Source organism: Cottoperca gobio, chromosome 13, assembly GCF_900634415.1.
Source record: "Cottoperca gobio chromosome 13, fCotGob3.1, whole genome shotgun sequence".
NCBI classification, from domain to species: Eukaryota; Metazoa; Chordata; class Actinopteri; order Perciformes; family Bovichtidae; genus Cottoperca; species Cottoperca gobio.
Window position 1 is genome coordinate 14,085,417 of NC_041367.1, and position 21,567 is coordinate 14,106,983.

The 21,567-nt window shown below is 40.3% G+C and overlaps 2 protein-coding genes across 2 annotated transcripts; one reads left to right on the forward strand and one right to left on the reverse strand.

The window, feature by feature from the left end:
• Positions 1-1,134: 1,134 nt before the first annotated feature.
• On the forward strand, positions 1,135-9,784 carry LOC115017811 (uncharacterized). The gene is made up of 16 exons (XM_029446506.1): positions 1,135-1,491; positions 2,264-2,402; positions 2,674-2,754; positions 3,149-3,262; positions 3,533-3,668; positions 3,892-4,005; positions 4,104-4,147; positions 4,313-4,475; positions 4,623-4,807; positions 5,526-5,624; positions 5,712-5,854; positions 5,988-6,140; positions 8,456-8,582; positions 8,674-8,904; positions 9,042-9,316; positions 9,450-9,784. Exons 1-16 carry the CDS (start codon positions 1,135-1,137, stop codon positions 9,582-9,584), a joined length of 2,496 nt encoding a protein of 831 aa, XP_029302366.1. The 3' UTR covers positions 9,585-9,784.
• A 351-nt stretch (positions 9,785-10,135) lies between these two features.
• Positions 10,136-20,118, reverse strand: LOC115018258 (dixin-A-like). Its single transcript, XM_029447183.1, is given in 17 exon segments — positions 10,136-10,724; positions 10,955-11,063; positions 11,325-11,433; positions 11,605-11,671; positions 11,789-11,950; positions 12,432-12,491; positions 12,493-12,510; positions 12,923-13,015; positions 13,108-13,161; positions 13,283-13,387; positions 13,649-13,699; positions 13,792-13,845; positions 14,097-14,186; positions 15,330-15,475; positions 15,588-15,745; positions 19,524-19,702; positions 19,813-20,118. Coding segments are annotated over 16 exon segments (1,383 nt in total). The 5' UTR covers positions 19,547-19,702; positions 19,813-20,118; the 3' UTR covers positions 10,136-10,640.
• Positions 20,119-21,567: the final 1,449 nt, after the last annotated feature.

Here is a 21,567-nt window from a genome sequence, read left to right on the forward strand (position 1 = left end):
AAAACAATTCAACAGCACCACCAAAAGGACTATGAAGTTGAATCAATACGTCTCTGAAACTATTTACCTTCATGAAGGAATTAAAATCATGAAGCACAATGTTGAAGAATATCTACAAAAGGATGAAAACACAACATACATTTTGTGTAACTAATTCAAAATACTTGGCCAAGGCACATTGTTCATATCTGAGACTACAAAACTACAAAACAAGGATGCATGAAGCCTTTTATTCTCTGCCAAATGATTTGTAACAAAGTGAATCCAGTGAATGACAGCTCTGTAAATCACTATTGACTGTCTGAGAAAACTAATTTCACCAGAAGAGGGAGACATCAAATCCCTGTGAAAATGATCAAACAGCAGATCCGCTTCTCTGTTTGCTTCAGCAGGAGAACAATTGAGGACAATGCTGATATTATGAAAAATGATTAACCTCACAACCCGAGTGATATGAATTTCAGATGCTGCTCCATCACATGCAATTTACACCAGTGCAGCAAAACTCATTACTCCCTGTTTGATTTCCAAATAATTCCATATGGCACCTGTTACATGAGCCGAGCAGATCTGAGCCATTTCTTGGATTCTGCCTTGACAGTCGGACAAGGAGGAATTTTCTTCCTGGCAGTTGTTCCCTTCACCTGGACTCTGACTAATCCCACACTATGCATACGGGAGATACATAAACAACCTTTGTATCCAATATTCTTTTACCTACAAGGACCAAATAAGTAATTTCTTTTCAATTAAATAAATCATAATTCATCTGAGCTGTGACGTGAGGATAGGCTTTGATCTCCCTCAAACAATCCTCTCACCTTTTTCAAAGAGCACATCTCAGTTATTAATTATTCTCACTATTTATTCCAAGCCACTCAAGCTACCTTTTTCACTGCACTTAAAACAAAGAGGATATTTTAAATACAGAAAAAGAATATTGAAACAGTATGACTGTGTCTGGGGCGAGGAGAAAGTCTCACCTGTCAGCGGGCAGACAGAACAGACTTCATTTTGTTCTTGAGTGTTGAGAGATGATAGCTTTGGATTCCAAATGACGGGCATTGACATGATATGAGACTTTTCAACAATCTGCAATAATGTCTCCGAACCTACAAACTGTCAGGTAATAACATGTCTCAACATGGACAATCTTTTGGCACAGGTAAAGAGTGTTACCTAGCAACACCCGGTGTCCTATCAATAGTTAAGCTTGGAGGTATCTCTGGAGATGCTCCCCCCCTACAAAGACCTGGTTCAGCTTGCTTCAACAGGCCCCATGACCCCCCTGGACAAACAACAGCCTCATTCTCTGCACCACCGCTGACCTCATTGTCTCTTTGTGAAGGGAAAATCCAGAGTTGCATTCTGTTAAATGGCAAATGGTGCATCAACTGCGAGCGGGACAGACCTCTCTACCTCCAGCACATGCCTACAGATGAGCACGGACTCCACTGCCTTTTCCTTAGGACTGTACGAAGGGAAAACATGGTAAGAAAGGGAGACTAATTATTCACAACACCTTGCTCCGTCGGAGCAATCCTGACAACGACATCTCTCTCACATTGTCGCCTGCACGTCAGTAACAGCTGCTGTTTACACATGTCGCGTTCACTTCAAACTTGCATCACACTGGTTTCTATTTATATAAAGTTCATGTACATCTTATGACCTATGCTGCACAGCGGTACTTCATTTCTAAAGTGCTCTTGCACTATATGTAACTCTTGCTAATTCCAAATTGTAAATGGTATGTTAAGAAACACTCAAGTGCTAATCCAAGAGAGCAGATGGTGTGGCATTTATTTAGATGGATTTTGTACTGTAATTGTATAATACAGAGTCTGCATCTCACATCTATGAAGAGCTTTTATTATAATTACTGTATTACTCTCAATATGTTGTGTTTAGAAACAGCTGCTTCTTGGAGAGTAAGCCCAACCAAAACACACACACTCAAGAGTGATAAAACTTTTTCTGAAAACAAGGACCAGGAAATGTGTTTTAATTTCAAATTAAAATGCGTTGCACAAGATTCAATTTGCTCATTATACCTTCCACACTAGGAGATATAGGATGCACACTTACAGCTCTGACTCCATACATCTGGACTGGTCAGAGGTGTTTACAGTGCTCTTTAATTACATCTGACAGAGCCTGTCAGGAGCATTGTTGTTGAGGAGCAGGTCGTTTTTGTCGCAGGCAAGCAAACTTGCCAAAGCTAAACAAGTTGTAAAGGAGGTCTGACTTGTACTTCTTATAGAGTCTTGATGGAGACACATTATCAGTGATTGAAAACCCGGCGGCTGTCAGCCATCCCTTTCATTCAGAGAAAACAGCAGAAGTCGTGGAGACCAAGGGAGTGCAGGGCTGCTTAAAAGGGATTCACTCGACCACTCACGGTAAGATACAAAACAAAACAAAATGCTTTGCACTGAATCAAACCCATTTACAGTTCAGTGATAAGAAGTTACGCAGTGTTTTTATTTTATTTTATAGAAATGTCACCATATATATTTGCTTTTCAACTCTTTAGCATGTATAGAATATAGCTTATGTCTGGGTGCTGTGTGTCAGCGTACTCTATACTGTATGTGACAGTTTACATCTAATTATTCCTCTCACATTTAGATTAGGAGACATTAACAAAAGGTCTAAATTGTTGCTTTATAGCTCAGAGGCTGGTGAGGCTGCTGGCAGCGGTGTGTGCCGTCGGACTCTTGGGAGGCTTAGCTGTAGGTGTCTGGTTTCTCGGTGAGTCATTGTGTTGAGATAGAATCAATGAATTAGCTTAACTGTAACCGGGAACTGTTGAGACAAATGCGCAATTGTGCTACTGTTATCCAGCTACTCGAGCTTCTGTACAGAGCCTGACAGATACTGGATTTTTATGGGGAATATAATATCAGCATTAGACAGGTTTGAACATTTTTGATATAGGGCTGCAACTACCAATCATGTAATGTATTCTTTTAGTTATGTTCTAATAAGCACAACTCCTTGACTCCTTTTCTGCTGAGTAAAAATAACATATGTTGCTCAACTTTCTGGTAATCTAGGTAACATTTAGTGGAAATTATTACATTCCTGTTCCCTGTCTCACTTGCTAATTAAAAGACTGATTAATTACATCGTTATCTACATATAGTCAAACTTCTGCTGAAGCCTTCCTACTCCCAAAGTCCAGTGGGACTCGGGGACACAAAGGAGACGCCTTTCTGCAACGTGACAGAAGATATTTCTATCTCTGACCCCAGGAAAGGTCTGTGCTTCCTCTTCTCTTGATGTATGAAGTAAACAGTGCAGGGTTGTGTGGTTGCACATTACTATTTGATTCCTTTGAAGTGATTGCTTTGTTCACACTTGAGAGATGCCGATTGAGTGACAAAAAAGCATCACACATAATGATCTGCTTGTATTGACTGTATTAGTAGAAATACTTGTTTCTAATCATTTCCCTCTCGTAGAGGCTTGTTTATTATTTTTGAGTGAGAGCTTATCTCTGGAGGGATTTTCAATCAATCAGGTTCAGTGTTTTATAGAATCAGTCCGGAGAACTCCCTGCTGGAGATCCAGCTGGGGAAGCTGCCCACCTGGCTACCAGTGTGCTACGAGAGGTGGAACTCTTCACTGGGAACGCTGGTCTGCAGACAGCTTGGCTATCTGAGGTTTGCACTCCTGACAGAATCACACACACCACCGCAGCCCTTAACACTGATTGAGACTGGAGCGCCCACACACTAATTTATAGTTTAATCTAAGCCTGCTTTGCCAAGGTTGAAGGCTCAGTTTATTTATGATTTGCCAATACCTCATTTGCAATCTTGCTTCAATGAGTCTGAATTATCTCAACACTCACTCCCACCTATTTTGCATATGTTCTCTTACCAGACTGACCAAGCATAAAGGAGTGAATCTAACTGATATCGGGCCAAACTATACTGATGGCTTTATACAAATTACCTCAGAACACAAGAGCAATCTGGAAAATATGTGGGAATTCAGGTAAGGCAATTCGTCTGAGGACATCATTCTCGTAACGATGCAGAACGCTACTACATAATACATATGCATCATTAGTTACGCAATCTATTTTCATTTAGGGGGAACTGTATCACAGGGAAGGTTATCGCTTTGCAATGTTTTGGTGAGCAAAATAACTTAACTTTTTTATTTGACTTTGCATCTAACACCAAACCCTGTAGTTCCATAATAATACTTCATATCAGCAGCAGACAGAGTGAATGATGCCACTTGCTGATGCACTTTCTGACCAATCCAACTCCTTTTTGATGAATGGATCTCTGTGTAGAGTGTGGGACACGAGCAAAGCTGCCCAGGATAATCGGGGGGGTCGAAGCCACGCTGGGCAGGTGGCCCTGGCAGGTCAGCCTCTACTACAGCAACCGTCACACCTGCGGAGGCTCCATCATCACCAGTCAATGGGTAGTCACAGCTGCCCATTGTGTGCACAAGTAAGACAGCTGACCTTACCAGCACTAAAAGGTCTGGGGCTACAGCCTCGAAGGAGCAAATCAGTCATTAACAGCTGCACCACACTGGACACATGACAATTATCTCTTATCAGTATCTTCCTCATGGTTTCTTTTCTCAAATATCAGCTACAGGCTACCTCAGGTATCCAGCTGGGTGGTCTACGCTGGTATTGTCACCCGCAGCTCGGCTAAGATGGCTCAGCACACAGGACATGCGGTGGAGAAGATAATTTACAACAAGAACTATAACCACAGGAGCCACGACAGTGATATAGCCCTGATGAAACTACAGACCCCGTTGAATTTCTCAGGTCAGTCTGGGAAGCAACGCTTCAAAAACACAACAAAATGTCAATACTTTGTCAGTTTACCATTTTATTTTCTCACGCTGACACAATTCAGCAATTAAGCCTCTATTAAACCACAAAAAGTAGTATCCTCCTACTTTAAAAAATATTAAATCTACTCCTTACTCATTTAAAAATCCAGAATCAATGAATAAGCAAATACTTTTCTTTTCAAATGTTTAAATACTGGACAAGATGTCCCGATCCTCAGTTTACGTGCACTGGAGGTTTTTAGGTTTTCACATCACATTTCTGTAAATTGCATATTGGAACACAACGAGAAAAATGAAAAAAATAATCAAAATGAGATTTAAGGTGAGCAGAGAGAAACGTCCCCCTGCAGCAGAGACATCCGCCTTTTAGTGTCACACTCTGCACATTCATCATTCTGCACAACCAAGTAAAGCAACAATAAGCCAAACAGTATTTTGAGTGATAGGGGGACTTATGGGACCTAATTAACAATGACTTGGGAAGCCAAACATATTCACAGTACAAGGTAAACTTGAGGGAGTCCATTACAAAACAAAACCACAAAGGGGGGATTCAGTATATTTATGTCTCTCTAACAGTGTGAAAGAAAAGCCTTGAGAACAATAAAAACTATCTGAATGAGTATCATAAACCAAGTTATCATGTTCCAACCTGTCAGAATTATTTAGTCAATTCTTCCTTTAACAAGATACAATTAGGCCCGTCTGCTTGCCTCAGTACGACTATGATCTGCCAGGAGGTACACAGTGCTGGATCTCTGGATGGGGATACACCCAGCCTGATGGTGGTAAGACTCTACTGCACTGCTTTAAAACTCATTTACACCCTGCAAGTTTAATTCACACATGATGACAGAGTGTGTCTTTTCGCTCAGTTCACTCACCTGACACGCTGAAAGAGGCTCCAGTTCCCATAATAAGCACAAAGAAGTGTAACAGCACCTGCATGTACAATGGAGAGATCTCGCCACGGATGCTTTGTGCCGGATACACAGAGGGAAAAGTGGATGCGTGCCAGGTCAGATGCATGTTTTGAACACTACCTTGCAGAGGCGTTTTAAAGATTCATCCTCTCTCATGTAATTTGTTTACTGTGAAACGCTAGCATAATGAGGGCTGGGTGAGTCTAGTGTTTGTGTCTACCTCTCTAGGGGGACAGCGGCGGTCCTCTGGTTTGCCAGGAGGAAAATGTGTGGAGGCTGGTGGGGGTCGTCAGCTGGGGGACAGGCTGTGCTGAACCCAACCATCCAGGAGTTTACACCAACGTGGCTGAATTCTTGAGCTGGATCTACGACATGATTGAGGTAAACAGACTTTTTAGAAGTTCTGTGGAAGAAAGTAACCTATTTGTTGTCTGACAATTTTCTAGTGACCAAGGTGACATCCTCAAAATGCTTCTTTTTTTTAACCAACCAGCAGTGCCAAACCAAAAGATATTCAGTTTACTATCATATAAGACAAAGAAAAGCAGCAAATCAATTCATTTGAGGAGCTGGAACCAGCAAATGTTTGATTAAAGATTAATCGATTATCAAAACAGTTGGCAAATAATTTTCTTTCGATCGTCTAACGATTAATCAACTAATTGTTGCAGCTCTAGACGAGATTACCCAACAGTATGTAAAGAGTTTAAATTTAGCTTTACTTTGACCAACATTAAAATGATGCTTGGACAGAAATGAATACATCAATAATAAAGATAATCACCATTTTGCAGCCACATGAGTACGTTCAGTTTTGTTTGTACATTTTGTTTGTACATTTTGCTAATAATGCTTCTATTTCAAAATTAACTCATGCATGCATGTGAATGCAGGATTTTTACTTGTAGTGGAGTATATATAGTATGACTATAGTATTATATTGCTATTTTTTACAAAAGAATGACAATATTTCACTGCAGAAATATCAGTCAAAAATATATTTCATACACAGCCATTATTATGTAGCTATTATTATAAAGTATGAACAACTGGAAGAAATTGGAAACTGTATGCATATAGTTTTTAAATTGCTTGCTAATAAAGAGTGTTTCTCTTTGCAGAATTACTGAGGAGGACTAATGAAGCACACGCAGAGGATGCTGCTTACATTACTGTTAGAGACATTTGAAAAATAGTTAGTATTTTTACTTTAAATGTCCGTTATATAATGTACACATTAAGACAGACTGGAGACATCCAAATGCATTTTTACGTTATATTTTTCATGTATTGAATATAAATTATGGCTCTTATAAAACTGTGTCCGGTGTGATTATTGAGCTGCAGCTCCGTCTTTAACCACTAGGCGGCTTGCTCTCATCTAGTTTCCATAGCAACTGACAACATTAGCTAAGATCGGTTAGTTGTTAATAGTTTGACATAATTTAAATAACGCTAGTGTGTTGTATCATTTGTGTCTTATATTTGGAGACTCCTTCAATAGCAACATCTATTTGTAATACTGTAGATAAGCTGGTCTTCCTAAATTCTACTATTTAACATTAACTAGTGGATAGTTAGCGTTGACGCTAGTGTTTGCTAACTCCGAAGTAAGACAGTCATCTTAAGATGTCCTCCACTGGCACTACGGGGGATGTTTTACAGAAAGTCAATCAGTTTTGGTCCATCCTGGATGATCTTTCTCAAAATGACCCCACAGCCTACCGCAAGTTCATTGAGAAACAGATGAAGGAAGGAACTGAATTCAATGCACCGCCTGAGCTAGACTCCTGTTTGTGCACTGACATATTGGTAAGTTTCGTTGTAGGTAGCAGGTTCAAAATAAATGGTAACTAGTTAACATACTTTAACTATCAAGCCTGCGAAATTAAATTAATGCATCACGATAAAGCAGGGAAAGCACAGGTGTGTCTCATTAATAAGACTCTACGTGAGCTGAATACAGCCACTGCGAACGCTCTTATTAATATTACTTTATTACGCACTTTATTAAAAATAGCAGTAACAAAAAGTGTTCTTCCATTGTATTTTGAATGGGTCACAAATTCTGAAAAAAAAGAGAGGGTAACAATTGTTGTGACTTTCTTCTCTTTGATTGTGACTATCACCGTGTTGCTATCAAAGTTTTAAATGATGTGATAAAGACACCGAATCTCATGGTCACAGAATTTGGTATAACGCATGGCATTGGCACTACAAAATGAAATGCAGCCATGCTATTAGAAGTTAGAAGTTACACTGTTTTTTATTAAGTGAATATGTCCACTGGGACAAAGGTCTATAAGGTCGATTTATACTATATAGGGCTAACTGTCTGTCTAGAGAGCTTCAGCTTTAATAATTGATTCATCTACATATTATTTTCTAGCTAGAGCAAATCGTGAAAAAGACCCATTACAAGCTCCAGTAGCCCATTGTAACATGTTCAAATGTGTTGTTCTGTCCAAGAAACAGTATAACACCCAAACATATTCAGTACAGTAAGGAAACTGAACACAAAATACTCACCTTTCAGAGGCTGAAACCAGTAATTCCTTTTTTTTGTTTTGTTTAATGTTGATGGACTGATCATCTATGACTAACTACTTCAACTCTACTTTGCTGCCCCTTAATACAAAAGCTGCGTTTAGAGAGAGGGTGTCTTTTGACCGACGGTACATCTGTGTCCTCAACAGGAGCCCAAGAAAGGGTCACTGTACATCAACATATGCAGCTGGAAACGTGTGCCTGCACCTCAGGACCCCAGCAGGCCTTTCCCTGTGTGTGCAGGAAAACTAGAAACAGACAAAAATGAAGGTCAAGGTAAAAGACAAAGCTGTGCCACATCACAAGCTACAGAACTGTTACATGATCTAAACAAGAAAACCAATCAATTGTTGTTTTTCCTTCACAGTTTGTTACACTGTGTTGGATGTGGCATTAAACCCTGCAGTGCTACAGGAAAGCAAGAAATACAAAACAGAAGTCTATATGCTGGCCCTGAGCTTTGCCCAGCAGCAGCATGGGATGAGGTTATCTCAGGAGTACACTGTTGTCAGCTGTAGCCCAAAAAGTAGCCCAGATGACTTGCACCGTCGGCTTGGGTTTCGGCAGTTGTCTAACACCTCCAGACAACCAGACACAGGTAGGGCAATACATTTTATACCCCAATAAGCTGCTACTAGTCTTTTATGTTGGATCCATTTTCCTTTGTTGCTGCAGGTGTATTATCTTTCACCTCCTACCACAGTTCCTAATAATCCATCATGCTCGTTTTTACAGCCAGTCAGACCCCAGGTGCCCTTCTGCAGCAGATCGCCTCTCTGCGCTCAGAGAAACAACACGAGGACCCACCAGCCCAAATAAACTTCCGACCTGCGGACTATAAAAATAAGGATTTGATCCAGGTCATCTCCACCACATTTGTGCAGCCTCAGAAGCCAGAGTACCAACTTGAGGTGAAGACTGATACCGAAGGAGTTGTTCGCAGCATGGAGCTGACAGTGGAGCTGCCAAAGGTTCGCTCCATGTCGGAGTGTCAGCTGAGAATCTCTAAGGTTAATGGTTACACACTCCCTTGAGCAGTTATAATGAATCACTGTACAATCCAATGTGTGTCAGTGCGTAATTGGCCTCTTTCTATGTTTGTGAGTCAAACTGTGTGCTGAGTGTATTTGTGTTTCTTTACAGGACGACGTCTTACTGGAGGTGGAGGATGTCTACTATTTGGTTTTGGAATTCCCCAAAACTGTCATTGAAGACACTGCGTCTGCCATTTTCAACAAGAAGAAACGGAGGCTTACTTTGAGAGTGGATGTTTTCTGACCAATTGCCTTAATGGAGAAACAAATGAGCACAGAGGTGATCAGTTGTGCTGGGAATGGGCTTAAGAAAATGTGAAACTAGTAGTAAATTCTGACACTGACAATCCAAAAAAAGTAAAAAGGTAAATAACCAAAACAAACTAAATTCCTGCTATGTAATCTGAAAAGCCGTGTGAACACATTATATATTATATTTACCAAGATAGAAGAAAAAAACAGCTTGTTTCACAAATGTGCTACATTGAGCCCAATCAAGACTTAAAACATATTGTTTTATCTCAACCGAAAGTCAAGAGGAAATATAAGAGCGATTTAAGAGAATGTTGCTGCATGAAGCCCGATGTTTTTACTGAAACAAATATATCACCTTGTCCCGTGCTGTGTGGGTTGATCTACTGCGGCAAATGTAATTCTTAACCCCAAAAAAATAAATGACTTTAATAACAATCTATTGGTTTTGTTTATTATATGTGTGGGTGTATGAGTGGAGGTGTATAATGGCATGAATGTAATTACCGTACGTCCGGGAAAATAATTGACAACAAAATTATCCATGCTGCAATAATTCATGTTTATTAAAACATCAGAATTGATGGAGAACATCAACATCACTATTTGGCAATCTGGAACATGTGAAAAATGTCAGTAAACACTTTTAATTTAAGGTTTGCATACTATGCACTGATTACAGCTTTTTAGAGCACAGCTCATTATGTGTTATTTCTTGTAAATCACATAAACTTTCTTTCATATTTCAGTTTCAAGTATCACATTACTCACCATTAATTGGTCGTCTCACATATTAATGTAAGATCTGCAAACAATGTCTAATATCCATACCTTCAAAAAATAAAAAAAGTGGTACCCAAGTCAAATTCTTCATATGAAACATTCACTTTTAAAACATTGTTTTGTTTTGAAATGGTGTTATACCCATTGGTCCCAGTTAATTGTATTAATACTTTTCTCTATTATGGCATCACAAATATTTTTCAGTGAAATCCTGGTCCAGTGGTAACAACTGAGGTTTGTAGTGGCGTTCTGTGGCTGTTGGGCTCTACCTCCTCTCTCCGTGGTCCTCCTCCACCCACGCTACAATCTTCCCTTCCCAGCCAGGCACGACTGCTCCGTCCTGGAACACCTGAAAAGCCAACATCCAGCATTTCCATATCTAAGAACCACTCACATCTATAACGTACAAAGGTCTGGATTGAAAGTGAAAATGACTACTCAGTCCCCCTGCAGTGTTTTGAAGTATAGCACAGCCACGGCTATTATTAGTATATCTTACTCCATAACTGCCATTTTATATTTGCCTGCAGAAGTTGATGTGAAAAGAAGTAGAGGCTATAATTTCACTCCCACACCTACCTCCTCTTTCACTGTGCCAAACTCTGGGTCGAGGGCCTTGAAGTGGTATCTGAAATTGCCTTGTCTGTCCACAGCGGCCTTGAAGTCTCGCAGTGTCACTTCACCCAGCCTGTAAGAGCACTCTGTCAGTCATGATCTATGCACACATTCGCCCACATACACATTAAGCTTGTCTAGAATAAACATTTAAACAGCACAGATACTGAAGCATCTGCATGTGACTCAGGTCATCCTTGAATTAAGCCACGTGTCTTCAGCGTGCAGCTCTAATCAACACAGCAATGTATTTAAAATTCATGCAGTGCTTCAGTGTGGGAGCAAACAATAACACTGTTATATAAACCCCGCAATCAAGTGATTTTTCCTTCACCTTTTTGGGATGTTAATCAGAAACGGAGTGAGCGAGCGGTCGGTGAAGTAGAGCACTTTAGTAGAGATGGTGGTGTCCAGTCCCGGGCTGCTGTGTGAGTGCGCCATTTCTGGAAATAATCACAAAAACAGTTTTTCACAACATGAGTCTAAAATGGCTCTCGCCTCTCAGCGAATAATGCCCACTCTATACATAGAAGTGTGATGGAATGGCAGTATTTGATGTTGAGATGTTGCAGAGGAAGACAAATCCTAAACAAACAACAAGGATTTTGTCTCACTTGAGCTCTGCGGCCAGGAGTCACGCTCCGACGATGTGGCTCTGCGTCCTGGTGATTTAAATTCCTCCTAGAAGAAGAACCGTGGGAAACAGTTGAAGGTCATTTGTTGTTCACTCGCTCAATCAGGTGACAGATGTGTTGCTACTCTCTAAGGATTTACTTTATTGTGTGTGAGAGTATGTACCCCTCTCTCCTGCCTGCGCTGGCTGTCCATAGTATGTAATCTGTCCATTAGGCTGCCCACACCCTGCTCCAAGGTGTCCAGGGTGTGATGTTGGGGGTCATGGCCAGAAAAGCTGTCCCTCAAACTACGCAGCGCCTCCCTGACCAGCTGCAGCTCTTCCCCCTGTGACAAACAGATCCTTGATATTCAAACAATTTCTATAAATGCTGTTTTGTTTTTCATATTAAGGCAAAAATGTTTTGAGACAATCTCCACTAAGAAAAGAATGAAATGCTTAAAAACTCATCGTAAAATAAAGATACTCATGGTATAATAAGTCAAACATGATATAACACTAAGTCAAATGTATGACTTAATTCAGGTTTTCAATCTCAGAATTTAGATTTATCTCATAATTCTGATTTAGTTTATCATAGCCATAACTTTAACCTAGTACCTCATCAACTTGATATAGTATCTCATCGTTTTGATGAAGTCAACATTCTGACTGACCACGACTATTCTTTGTCATGTATATATTTGTCTTTGAGTTTTGTATTTTCATACCAGAAATCCGCTTCGATACAATGATGGATTAAAATAGAAACAATAAACATCAGTTGATAGTATTGCTTAAAGAATGACATAACAACAGAGTACATACTGGTGCACTGTGTTGGAATACTGCAGGAGGTGTCGAAGCCACAGAGTTACTGTAACCACCTGCTTTCACTCCTGAATGACTGCGAAATGGACAAAGATACATTTAAATACATGCAAATAAGGCTGGCAGCTTTTCATCTGATTTTCTATAATTATGTTCATCAAATGCCATGGAAAGAACACAATCTGACAGCGAAAGCAAAGCCTGATATACCTTAGTCCTCTGTGCTTTAAGCCCCCATTGTTGTCCAAACAGCTATTTAAAACACATCAATGTGCTACTGTTGAGTGACATGTTTCTTCATTGCTGTAAATACTGAACAAATATGTATTAATGTTACCAATTTTAGATTTGATTTTAGAATGTGCTGAATTTAATTTGCTGCCTTGCGTGAAGTAGTTCGTAACCTTGGTTTTGAAAAATTATTCTATATGCCATTTAGATCCAAACATATATTGTTGAAACATTTGAAACAATATCATGATTCCTACCCGTCCAAGGTTAACTTCATGTACTTTATGTTGAGCTTCATCGAGCTTTTGCTGCTGTTGCTGCAGCATTCTGTCTTTCCTCCCGAGCTGCTGCTATTGTGAAAACAAAGATGGATGACATAAGTCTGCATCTGCATGTATCGATCCAAAGAATGCACTGAAGTGTAAGTAATAAAAGATGATACCTCATATTCACTAAGTAATTTGTTCCGTTCACTCATCTTGTGTTTGAGCTCTACCTGTAAACAGATACATCAGTATAACATATGAGCGTTATGTTGCTCTCATATAAGCCTGCATACACGGGTCAAGCAAGTCAAATATTTTATCATGTCAAACGGAAATCATCACTTGTCTCACATTTTCCCCTTCCAGCTGATCTTTGGCCATGTTGCACCTCAGCAGTTCCTGCTTTAGCTGCAGCACAGCATCCTCCTGCACTGCCAGGCGCTGCTGTAGAGCATCCTAATGAGAAAGAGAGGGAGATCAAAGAAACGTCCAGAGGAGACCTGAATACAGATACGCTGCGTCCACCTGCCTCATCGACAGCATACGCCATCCTCTAAACTTTATTATCTCGTTAAGAAATGAAATATATATATATTCTGTGTGATATAAACTGCAGAATCACCAGTATGGGACAGCACAAGAGTGGAATAGATTGAATTATATCCTTTAATCCGTTTCAATTCACACACAAAGGACAACTATAAGTAAGCGGTTTACCTTGATGGCCTGAAGGTGGCGTGCCTCCTGTTTGTTTCTCAGGAGTTCCCTCTAAAAGCAAATGAACAGAGGCATTAGAGACAGCCATTCTTTGCTTGTAAGGCAGCTCATCTATATTAAACCTAATTACATACTAACTGTACCTTGAGATCAAGGGCTTCCTCCATGCTTTGGTCCAGGCGACTGCGGATTAGAACCTTCAAAGGGAGAGGGTATGAGCAGCGTAATTAGAGAATGGAAAAATGTCAAAACGTATGAGGAGGCAGTGGACCTGCATGACAGCGGGCTAGCAGATCAGAGAGATTGAATTGTGCTCTACACTATGCACTCTCGAGAAGAGCGATGGTTGCACACATCATCACAACAGAAGGGCTGACACTGACACTTCATACAGAGTGGCAAGCAAGTGTTGGTTTTTTCTGGAGTTAGCAGAGAGAGGGCACTGTACCAGCTGCTGTTCAGCGTTAGCGCGGTTGTCTCCGAAGCTCACAGGTCCATCCTGGTCCTCTTCGGGGAGGGAGCCATGGAGCAGCAACGACTGAGGACAAAGCACACACATATTCAAAGTGTAACATGCTTCTTAATTATCGAAGGTTTTATTAATATTGCTTAAAATAGCAACGGCCTCTTTAAAATGTATAAATACAATTTTCTTATGATTTCTTCTTATTGTATTGCACTTACTCAGAGTTTGATATTAATAACCTGGCAAAAACTATCGCTGTACACTTATATATGTATATAATTACATATGTCCATATAAATCCCTGAGGGTCATTGTGTAATTGAAAAAGCAACTGTATTTGGTTTCACTTCATTTATTTAAACAACTTGTCAAATATGAGATACCAGGGGTGATTTAAAGGTCTCAGAACCAAAAACATCTTAAACTCATTTGGACCCCAGGAGGATGAAAAGAAAGACATTGCATTAGGTCTGGAAATGTATTGTACATGACAGTGTGGGGTTTGTCACCTCAGACGTCTATTTGTAAGTAGTAGTTTAAAAATCTAATGGCTGTATAGCACCTATTATTTTATGTTTAGATGTATACTGTATGTTGAAAACAAATAATATAAGTATACAGTAATAATAAAGGCACAATATACTTCAATATAATACTTAAATATGTTAGTATGCATTTTATCCATTTATCCATAAGCAGAAATACCAAAGTTTGCAGATACAGTGCATGGTAATGCTTTTACTATAAATGCACGACATGCGTACATATATAGATTGGATTAAACAATTAGCTTATAGCTAACTCTGATACAGCTAAGAGGCTGTGCACTGTCCATGTCAAATAAATAAATAAATACATTAAATTACCATTTGCTTAACCTGTAAGATGCAAGTGTAACAAAATACTTCTAAAATAAAAGCACATTTTTAAATATGTGTCCTTTTCTCAAATGTATCAACAGAGAGAATCAGGTGTTGATTTATTTCTTCATTATTTGAATGTATCTGTATTATTTTATTCTTATTTCATCAAATGTATTTAATCTATTTGAACTTGCTGTGGGCAGAGGATGAGGAGTCTCGAACCAGCCTAATATCTCACTGCGTGCTATATTTGAGCTGTTCCTCCGGTGCATCTGGAGTGTGCCTTCTGTCCATGTGTTCATATCAAAGGAGAAGTGGTTTGTTTTTTAAGTGTGTCATCACCAGGACTTACCTGTAGGCGGAACACCATCCTCCTGGCCTCCTGCATCTCCTTCTCCAGCTGCTCCTGGTGGGCGTCCAGCTGCTCCTCCCAGGACTTCTCTTCCTCCTGCACATCGTGACCGAGGGAGGGACACAATCCACACAGAGACACATCCTCTGAAAGGAAGAGAGGTAGAGGGGAGATGAGGCAAGGGAGCTTTTTTTTTTCTTTGTTAGGATTCACTGCATCGTATCTTGCTCTGAAAGAGTTGATGTGCAGCCAACCAACCTGTGACAGATTTCTTCTCTGTCAGCTCGGATTTGTCATCCCAAGGTACCCCTTGGTCCTCAGACTGATCATGGAGATTTTCTTCTTTAGGGGTGTCAGCGCACTGGGTGATAACATACTCCTCTTTGGGGGAGTGTGCAGGGCTGGCTGAGCTGAGGCTGAAACAGATGGTGGGCAAAGGCAGGGATGAGTGTGTGTGTTTGCACCTCATCATCAAATGAATAGCAATAAATAATCCCAGCAACATAAAATGGAGATACAGTGTACCTTTAAATGACTCCCTAAAGAGCATAAAAATATGAATTAATCACATTTTGGTTAAATAATTTAAACCATATCCGTTTTCAAACGTGCAATGCCCATAAGAATACGGTGCATCACAGACTGTTTACAAATAATCTCAGAACAGGATTGAAACCTGTTCAGAAAATACACAGCGGGGGCAGGAATGCATGCGACTCTGTCATTTCTTCCCACAGGAAATTTTTTACATAGTTTGCTCCCCCTTCGGCCATCATTTCAAAACATAGTGCTTCTATGGTTTCTGAGTGGCATGGTTTTCTTGCAGTTTGTATAAATGTGTGTTTTCTGAGAGCATCTCCCGTAGCCTGAGGTGCAGGGCGGCTGTCATCTTCACTCTGCTGTGTTTGTAGAAATAGGATACAGCTACTGTGACCTGTGACCTATGGCATTATGCATGGTCCTTTAACATGGGATTCCTTCTTTTTACACTCTGTGTCAGCATGGGAAAACAAGCCTGCGTCTGCGGAAACATATCTAAACTCTATGCTCGAGAGAAGGGATAAAGAACCATCACAATTCATCACCCTGCTCCTGAGGCCAAGAAAAACTAAGAGGGAAAAAATAACTGTGGATTTACAGTAACTGTGGGATAAGACTGTGTTGAAACACCAAAGAATGTCCGGAGGGATTGCCTTTGCTCAGTTAGGAAGAACATGTTCTTCCTATAAACCGTATGCAGTGAGATTTAGATTGTAGCCGATGAGATTTTCTGCTTATCCAATAGCATTACTTAGCACAAGCTAATATCACAACCGACAGTAAACCCGTAACGCTTGTATTATCTGTCACTTTTGAGTTCACGCTGCTTCTTTATGGAATAATTGTTCACATGTTGCTGAGACTACTTACCATATTGTGCACCTAAGTTATGTCTCTAAGCCACCAGACAAACTGAAACTAAGCAGCTTTGTGAGGCTGTACTTAGGCACAGCTGTAAGCTAATGTCAGCACGCTAAATACTTAAAATACTTAAGCTAACATGCTGATGTTTAGCAGGTATGATGTTTACCATGCTCACCATCTTAGTTTAGCCTGTTAGCATGCTAACATGTGCTTATTAGCACTAAACACAAAGCAGTGCTGTGGCTGACGGGAATGTTTGAAGGTTTTCGGTCATAAATCAAAGTAGGCTATGGGACTAATTAAAATTGACCTGATGATGGTGTTGGATGGAAAGTATCTGTACCATATTTCATGGCAATCTATCAAACAGTTGTTGAGATATTTCAGTCTGGAACTCAGTGGAGAACCACCCGACAGACTGTCATTGCTATCCTGCAGCTAGCATGTCTGAAGAAAACTATTAAGATATCATTTAAACTTTTCATGTCGAAGAGATAAGTCACATGTAACATTACTAAACATTTGATTGTTTCTCACCACACTGAGAAACTTCTGATAGTTCGGTCCTTCCAGCTTCTCAGAGAAAGTAATTGCACCATGTCACATAAAAAACATGAACTGAGCACCTTATCAGATGCTGCTGTGATTATCCCTAAGTGTTTCTGGAAAGGGGGATCAAAGCAGTTGCCTTCAACTAATCTTGTCATTGCAGACGATGACATTATCAAGATAGCCTCTATCATTGTCTCAGTGAGCAGCAGTTCAATACACTAACACATTCATTTTAGTTGCTGGCTGCTGTCTGTTGCACCAAAAGAACACATGCATACAGATTTGGAACATATGGGTTAAACCGAGGATTAAGCATTGGGATTTGCAGGAGATGAGCTTCAATGCAACAGATTAACATTATCTGATCAGCAGTGGTGGAAAGTTACTAAGTACATTTACAACAGTACTGTATTTAATTGAGAGTATTTCTATTTTACACTGTTTCGTACTTCTGCTTCACTACATTTAGGAGGTTAATCTTGTACTTTTTACTTACGAAATACATGATAAATATAGAAAATATGATGCATTAAACCAGTGCTTACAGTGACTCATTAAATCTAAAAGCAGTGTCTGCTGGGGCTTCATGTGTCTGATGTCTTTGAATTGTTAGCAGTTTCATCAAAGAGAGATTTACTTTCTAAACTTCTCAGATGGTTTAATTTCAATAACTTTTTGAGTATCAAAAAGGTATATTAGAAGTAATCTCTCTCTCTCTCTCTCTCTCTCTCACTGTCTCTCTCTCTCTCTCTCTCTCTCACTGTCTCTCTCTCTCTCTCTCTCTCTCTCTCTCTCTCTCGCCTCACTGTCTCTCTCTCCTCTCTCTCTCTCTCTCACTGTCTCTCTCTCTCTCTCTCTCTCTCTCTCTCTCTCTCTCACTGTCTCTCTCTCTCTCTCTCTCTCTCTCTCTCTCTCTCTCTCTCGCTCACTGTCTCTCACTGTTTCTCTCTCTCTCTCTCTCGCTCACTGTCTCTCACTGTTTCTCTCTCTCTCTCTCTCTCTCTCTCTCACTGTCTGTCTGTCTCTGTCTCTCTCTCTCTCTCTCTCTCCCTCTCTCTCTCTGTCTCTCTCTCTCTCTCTCTCTCTCTCTCTCTCTCTCTCTCTCTATCTCTCTCTCTCTATCTCTCTCACTGTCTCTCGTGGACCACATTGATCTTTTTTTATCATTTCAACTCAACTAATCACGGGACATAATGGGACATTGAGTGTAATATCAAGGACATAAACATGAACATCTGTATTAACCATGTACTCCTACAGTAGTTTTTATTTGTATGAACTATACTGTAAACCTGATTTTGGCCTAATATACACTTGGATTGCAACATATGTTATTGTTGTCTTAAACTTTTATATTTGCACCTTTCCCACTTTGTATTGCAACTGTTGCACAGCAATTTCCCTGTGGATAAATACAGTTCTGATCTATCTGATCTGAAAAAAAGTTACAAAACTCAATACACATTAAAGTGTTTAAAACTAACTCCGCCTGGACCTGTTACAACTGTAAAATGTTGATTACACAGAGAAGTAACAGTATTAACAATCTCGTAATGTTATATAAATAATATATCAGTCACTAACTTTTGATGCATTAAGTACATTTTACTTGCAATACTTCTGCACGTTTGCTTGAGTAGGATTATAATTGCAGGACTTTTACTTGTAATGGAGTATTTATTACATTATGGTTTGGTACTTGTATTTTAGTACAAACAGTTTTCCACAAACAGTGATCAGCATGATCAGCCGATAGTTGGCCTGTCGGATAAACTGTGTACCAAATCTAGGCAAAGATGGTGGCGTTTTAAAATATGTTCACAGTCCAAAAGTGATCCTTCTTTAACTGTAGAGATAAAAACATATGTCTTTGTTATTTTATTACTATTTAAATTGGTTGATCTCCATCCTGAGTCGTGAAATGGAAGAGCCGGTAATGGAAGTTAGACAGTGGTTGCTAGGTGATAGCTGCTCAGCTCTCACAGGGACACACCCACACCTACTGCACTGTAAACACTGTGCACAATAACCTGCACAGTTAGGCTATCAAAGTCTATTGTTATGTTGAATTGCATTACTAAAACTAAGACAAAAGGCCAACATGTTGATCAAAAATGATTACTATGATGTATAGCCTCCTGAATTTAGGCCTGATGCATTTATATCTTTGCTCAGTAGACAAAGCAGCAGCCTGGAATGACATGTTAATATAATATTAATACAAAAAACAGCTCTTACCATTTCATCTGTTTGGCTCCCATGCTGGTGTTTACAGGCTTAACTTCCCATACAGTCGTAGCACCGCATCTGGGTGATGTTCTGCTTCTCAGTCAGGACCATAGTCCAAACACAGCCAGAGACAACAGGGAGGGGAGCAGCCCTGGAAGCAGCAACCAGAGGCGTCTCCACGTCGCACACTGTGTTCAATCAAAAATAACAGCACGTTTAAATCTTCTCCAGCAGCATATTCCTAAAACATAAAGCTAAATCCTAAACAAAAGCCCTGAACCCTTCCCATGAATCATACCAAGGCTCAGTCCTAGCTGGCAGTAAGAGAGAGACAGAGGGAGAGTGGATTGGTGCTCAGCAACACCAGAGACTGAAGTCTGCCTGGTTTCTCATTGCACTCGCCTTGTGCCTGAGCTCACCAGCTCCCATTCACGAACACAATGTTTTTTGTTCCTTGCGGACGAGAACTGATGCAGCTCTTGTGCATCTTTTTCACCCTTTTTTCTCTGCCGGTCTTTTTTGCATTTATTCCCTCTGCCCTCCCTCCCTCCTTCCCCGCTTTCTCTTCTGCTCGGACGCACTGGCTTTGTATCAGTCCTTCCTTCTTTCAGTGAGCGAGGATGTCAGACATGGCTATGTCTGGGTGTGTTTACCCTCCCCCCTCTCCCTCATTCCTCCTCCCTGCTTTCCTCGCTGCTCTCTCCTTTCACATGGAGGAGGGATGTTTTCTCCTTCTCTCTCCTTTCCTTTTGCTTTTTATGTACCGTATGTCACTGCAGCTAAAATGAGAACCAGCATGTGTATCGACAAAGAGACATTCAAATCTGTGTTTTTGGCAAAATCACAGGCTTGCATAACAACAACATACCACGCATGCTGAAACATGTCAGAGGTTAATTATATATTTACAGACGAGGTAAGCAAACAGAAAATGATATTTGTAGAATGCACAAATCAGCCTACGATTACAGCTCTTTTCACATTACTCATTATTGTGTACTGTATGCAGTGAACAGTATTTTTGCTAAAATTGTGACTTAAAGCCTTAAAAAGTTTTTTTGAAAATGCCCTGAAACATTAAAGCCATCAGATTAAACCAAAATGTAAAAGTGCCAGGCAACAGAAACAAAATGTTTTCTATAACATGTGCCGCTAGTGTTAAATCTAGCTCTGTTGGCCGAGCATGCTGTCATTAAGCTGTTAGAAATGTTAGTGGTGTCACCAGCAAGAATGTGAAATAGGTCTCCATGTGGCAGCTTGCGTTGAGCCCAGAACAAAATGACAGTGTCTTAAATTCTGTATGAGCGCCGTCAACACATGCTTTCATGAGCTACTTTTCTGTAGAGCGATATAACAGAGCCATGCAAATGTGTGTGGACCACCAGACTAATGCAGCATTAGATTTACACTACTTCTCACATTAGGGTCACTAGGTTTACTCAATAGATCAAAGGACAAAAATAGTTTAAAACGACATCTAGCAGCCTTTTCCGAGTAAATATTTTTGCTATAAACTTCAAATAATTCACAGATAATAATAATAATAATAATTGTTATAATATTAATAAATAATGATAATAGTAATATAAAAATAATAATACAAAGAAGAAGAAGAAGCTGTGTACATACTATACATCTACTGATGCCTCTGGACACATCTTCAGTGATGGAATCATCGGGTGTTTCAGGTCCCTCAACATCAAACGCCCTCCTCCAGGTGACCCAGCCTGGGCTGATCAGACCCAAGCTTGTGTCCAGACGGCCACCTTGAAGCCCTCTCTGCCACTTCGGTGGTTCTACGGATGGCTCTCCTCCTCGTCTCTCCCTCAATGCCCAAAATATTGAAAGGTTCTGGCTAAACATAGGGCTGCAAACCCCCTGCATCCATTCTCCACTGGGCGACACCTCGCTCTCCATCCAGCCTGCTGACAGTTGCTGACCAGTCCTGCATACTTGGTAAGCTTCCTTTCAAAAGGCCTCTCCTAAGTGATCTTCCTGTGGGACTGTCAGCTCCAGCAGCACAGCTTGCTTTGTGGACTCCAACACAAGAACA

Excerpts from the sequence above, each read along its gene's own strand:
- LOC115017811 (XM_029446506.1), top strand. The coding sequence starts at position 1,135 with ATGTCTCAACATGGACAATCTTTTGGCACAGGTAAAGAGTGTTACCTA. Across the intron at positions 6,141-8,455 it reads GGATCTACGACATGATTGAG|GAGCCCAAGAAAGGGTCACT; the intron begins GTAAACAGACTT and ends TGTCCTCAACAG. Across the intron at positions 9,317-9,449 it reads GTCAGCTGAGAATCTCTAAG|GACGACGTCTTACTGGAGGT; the intron begins GTTAATGGTTAC and ends GTTTCTTTACAG.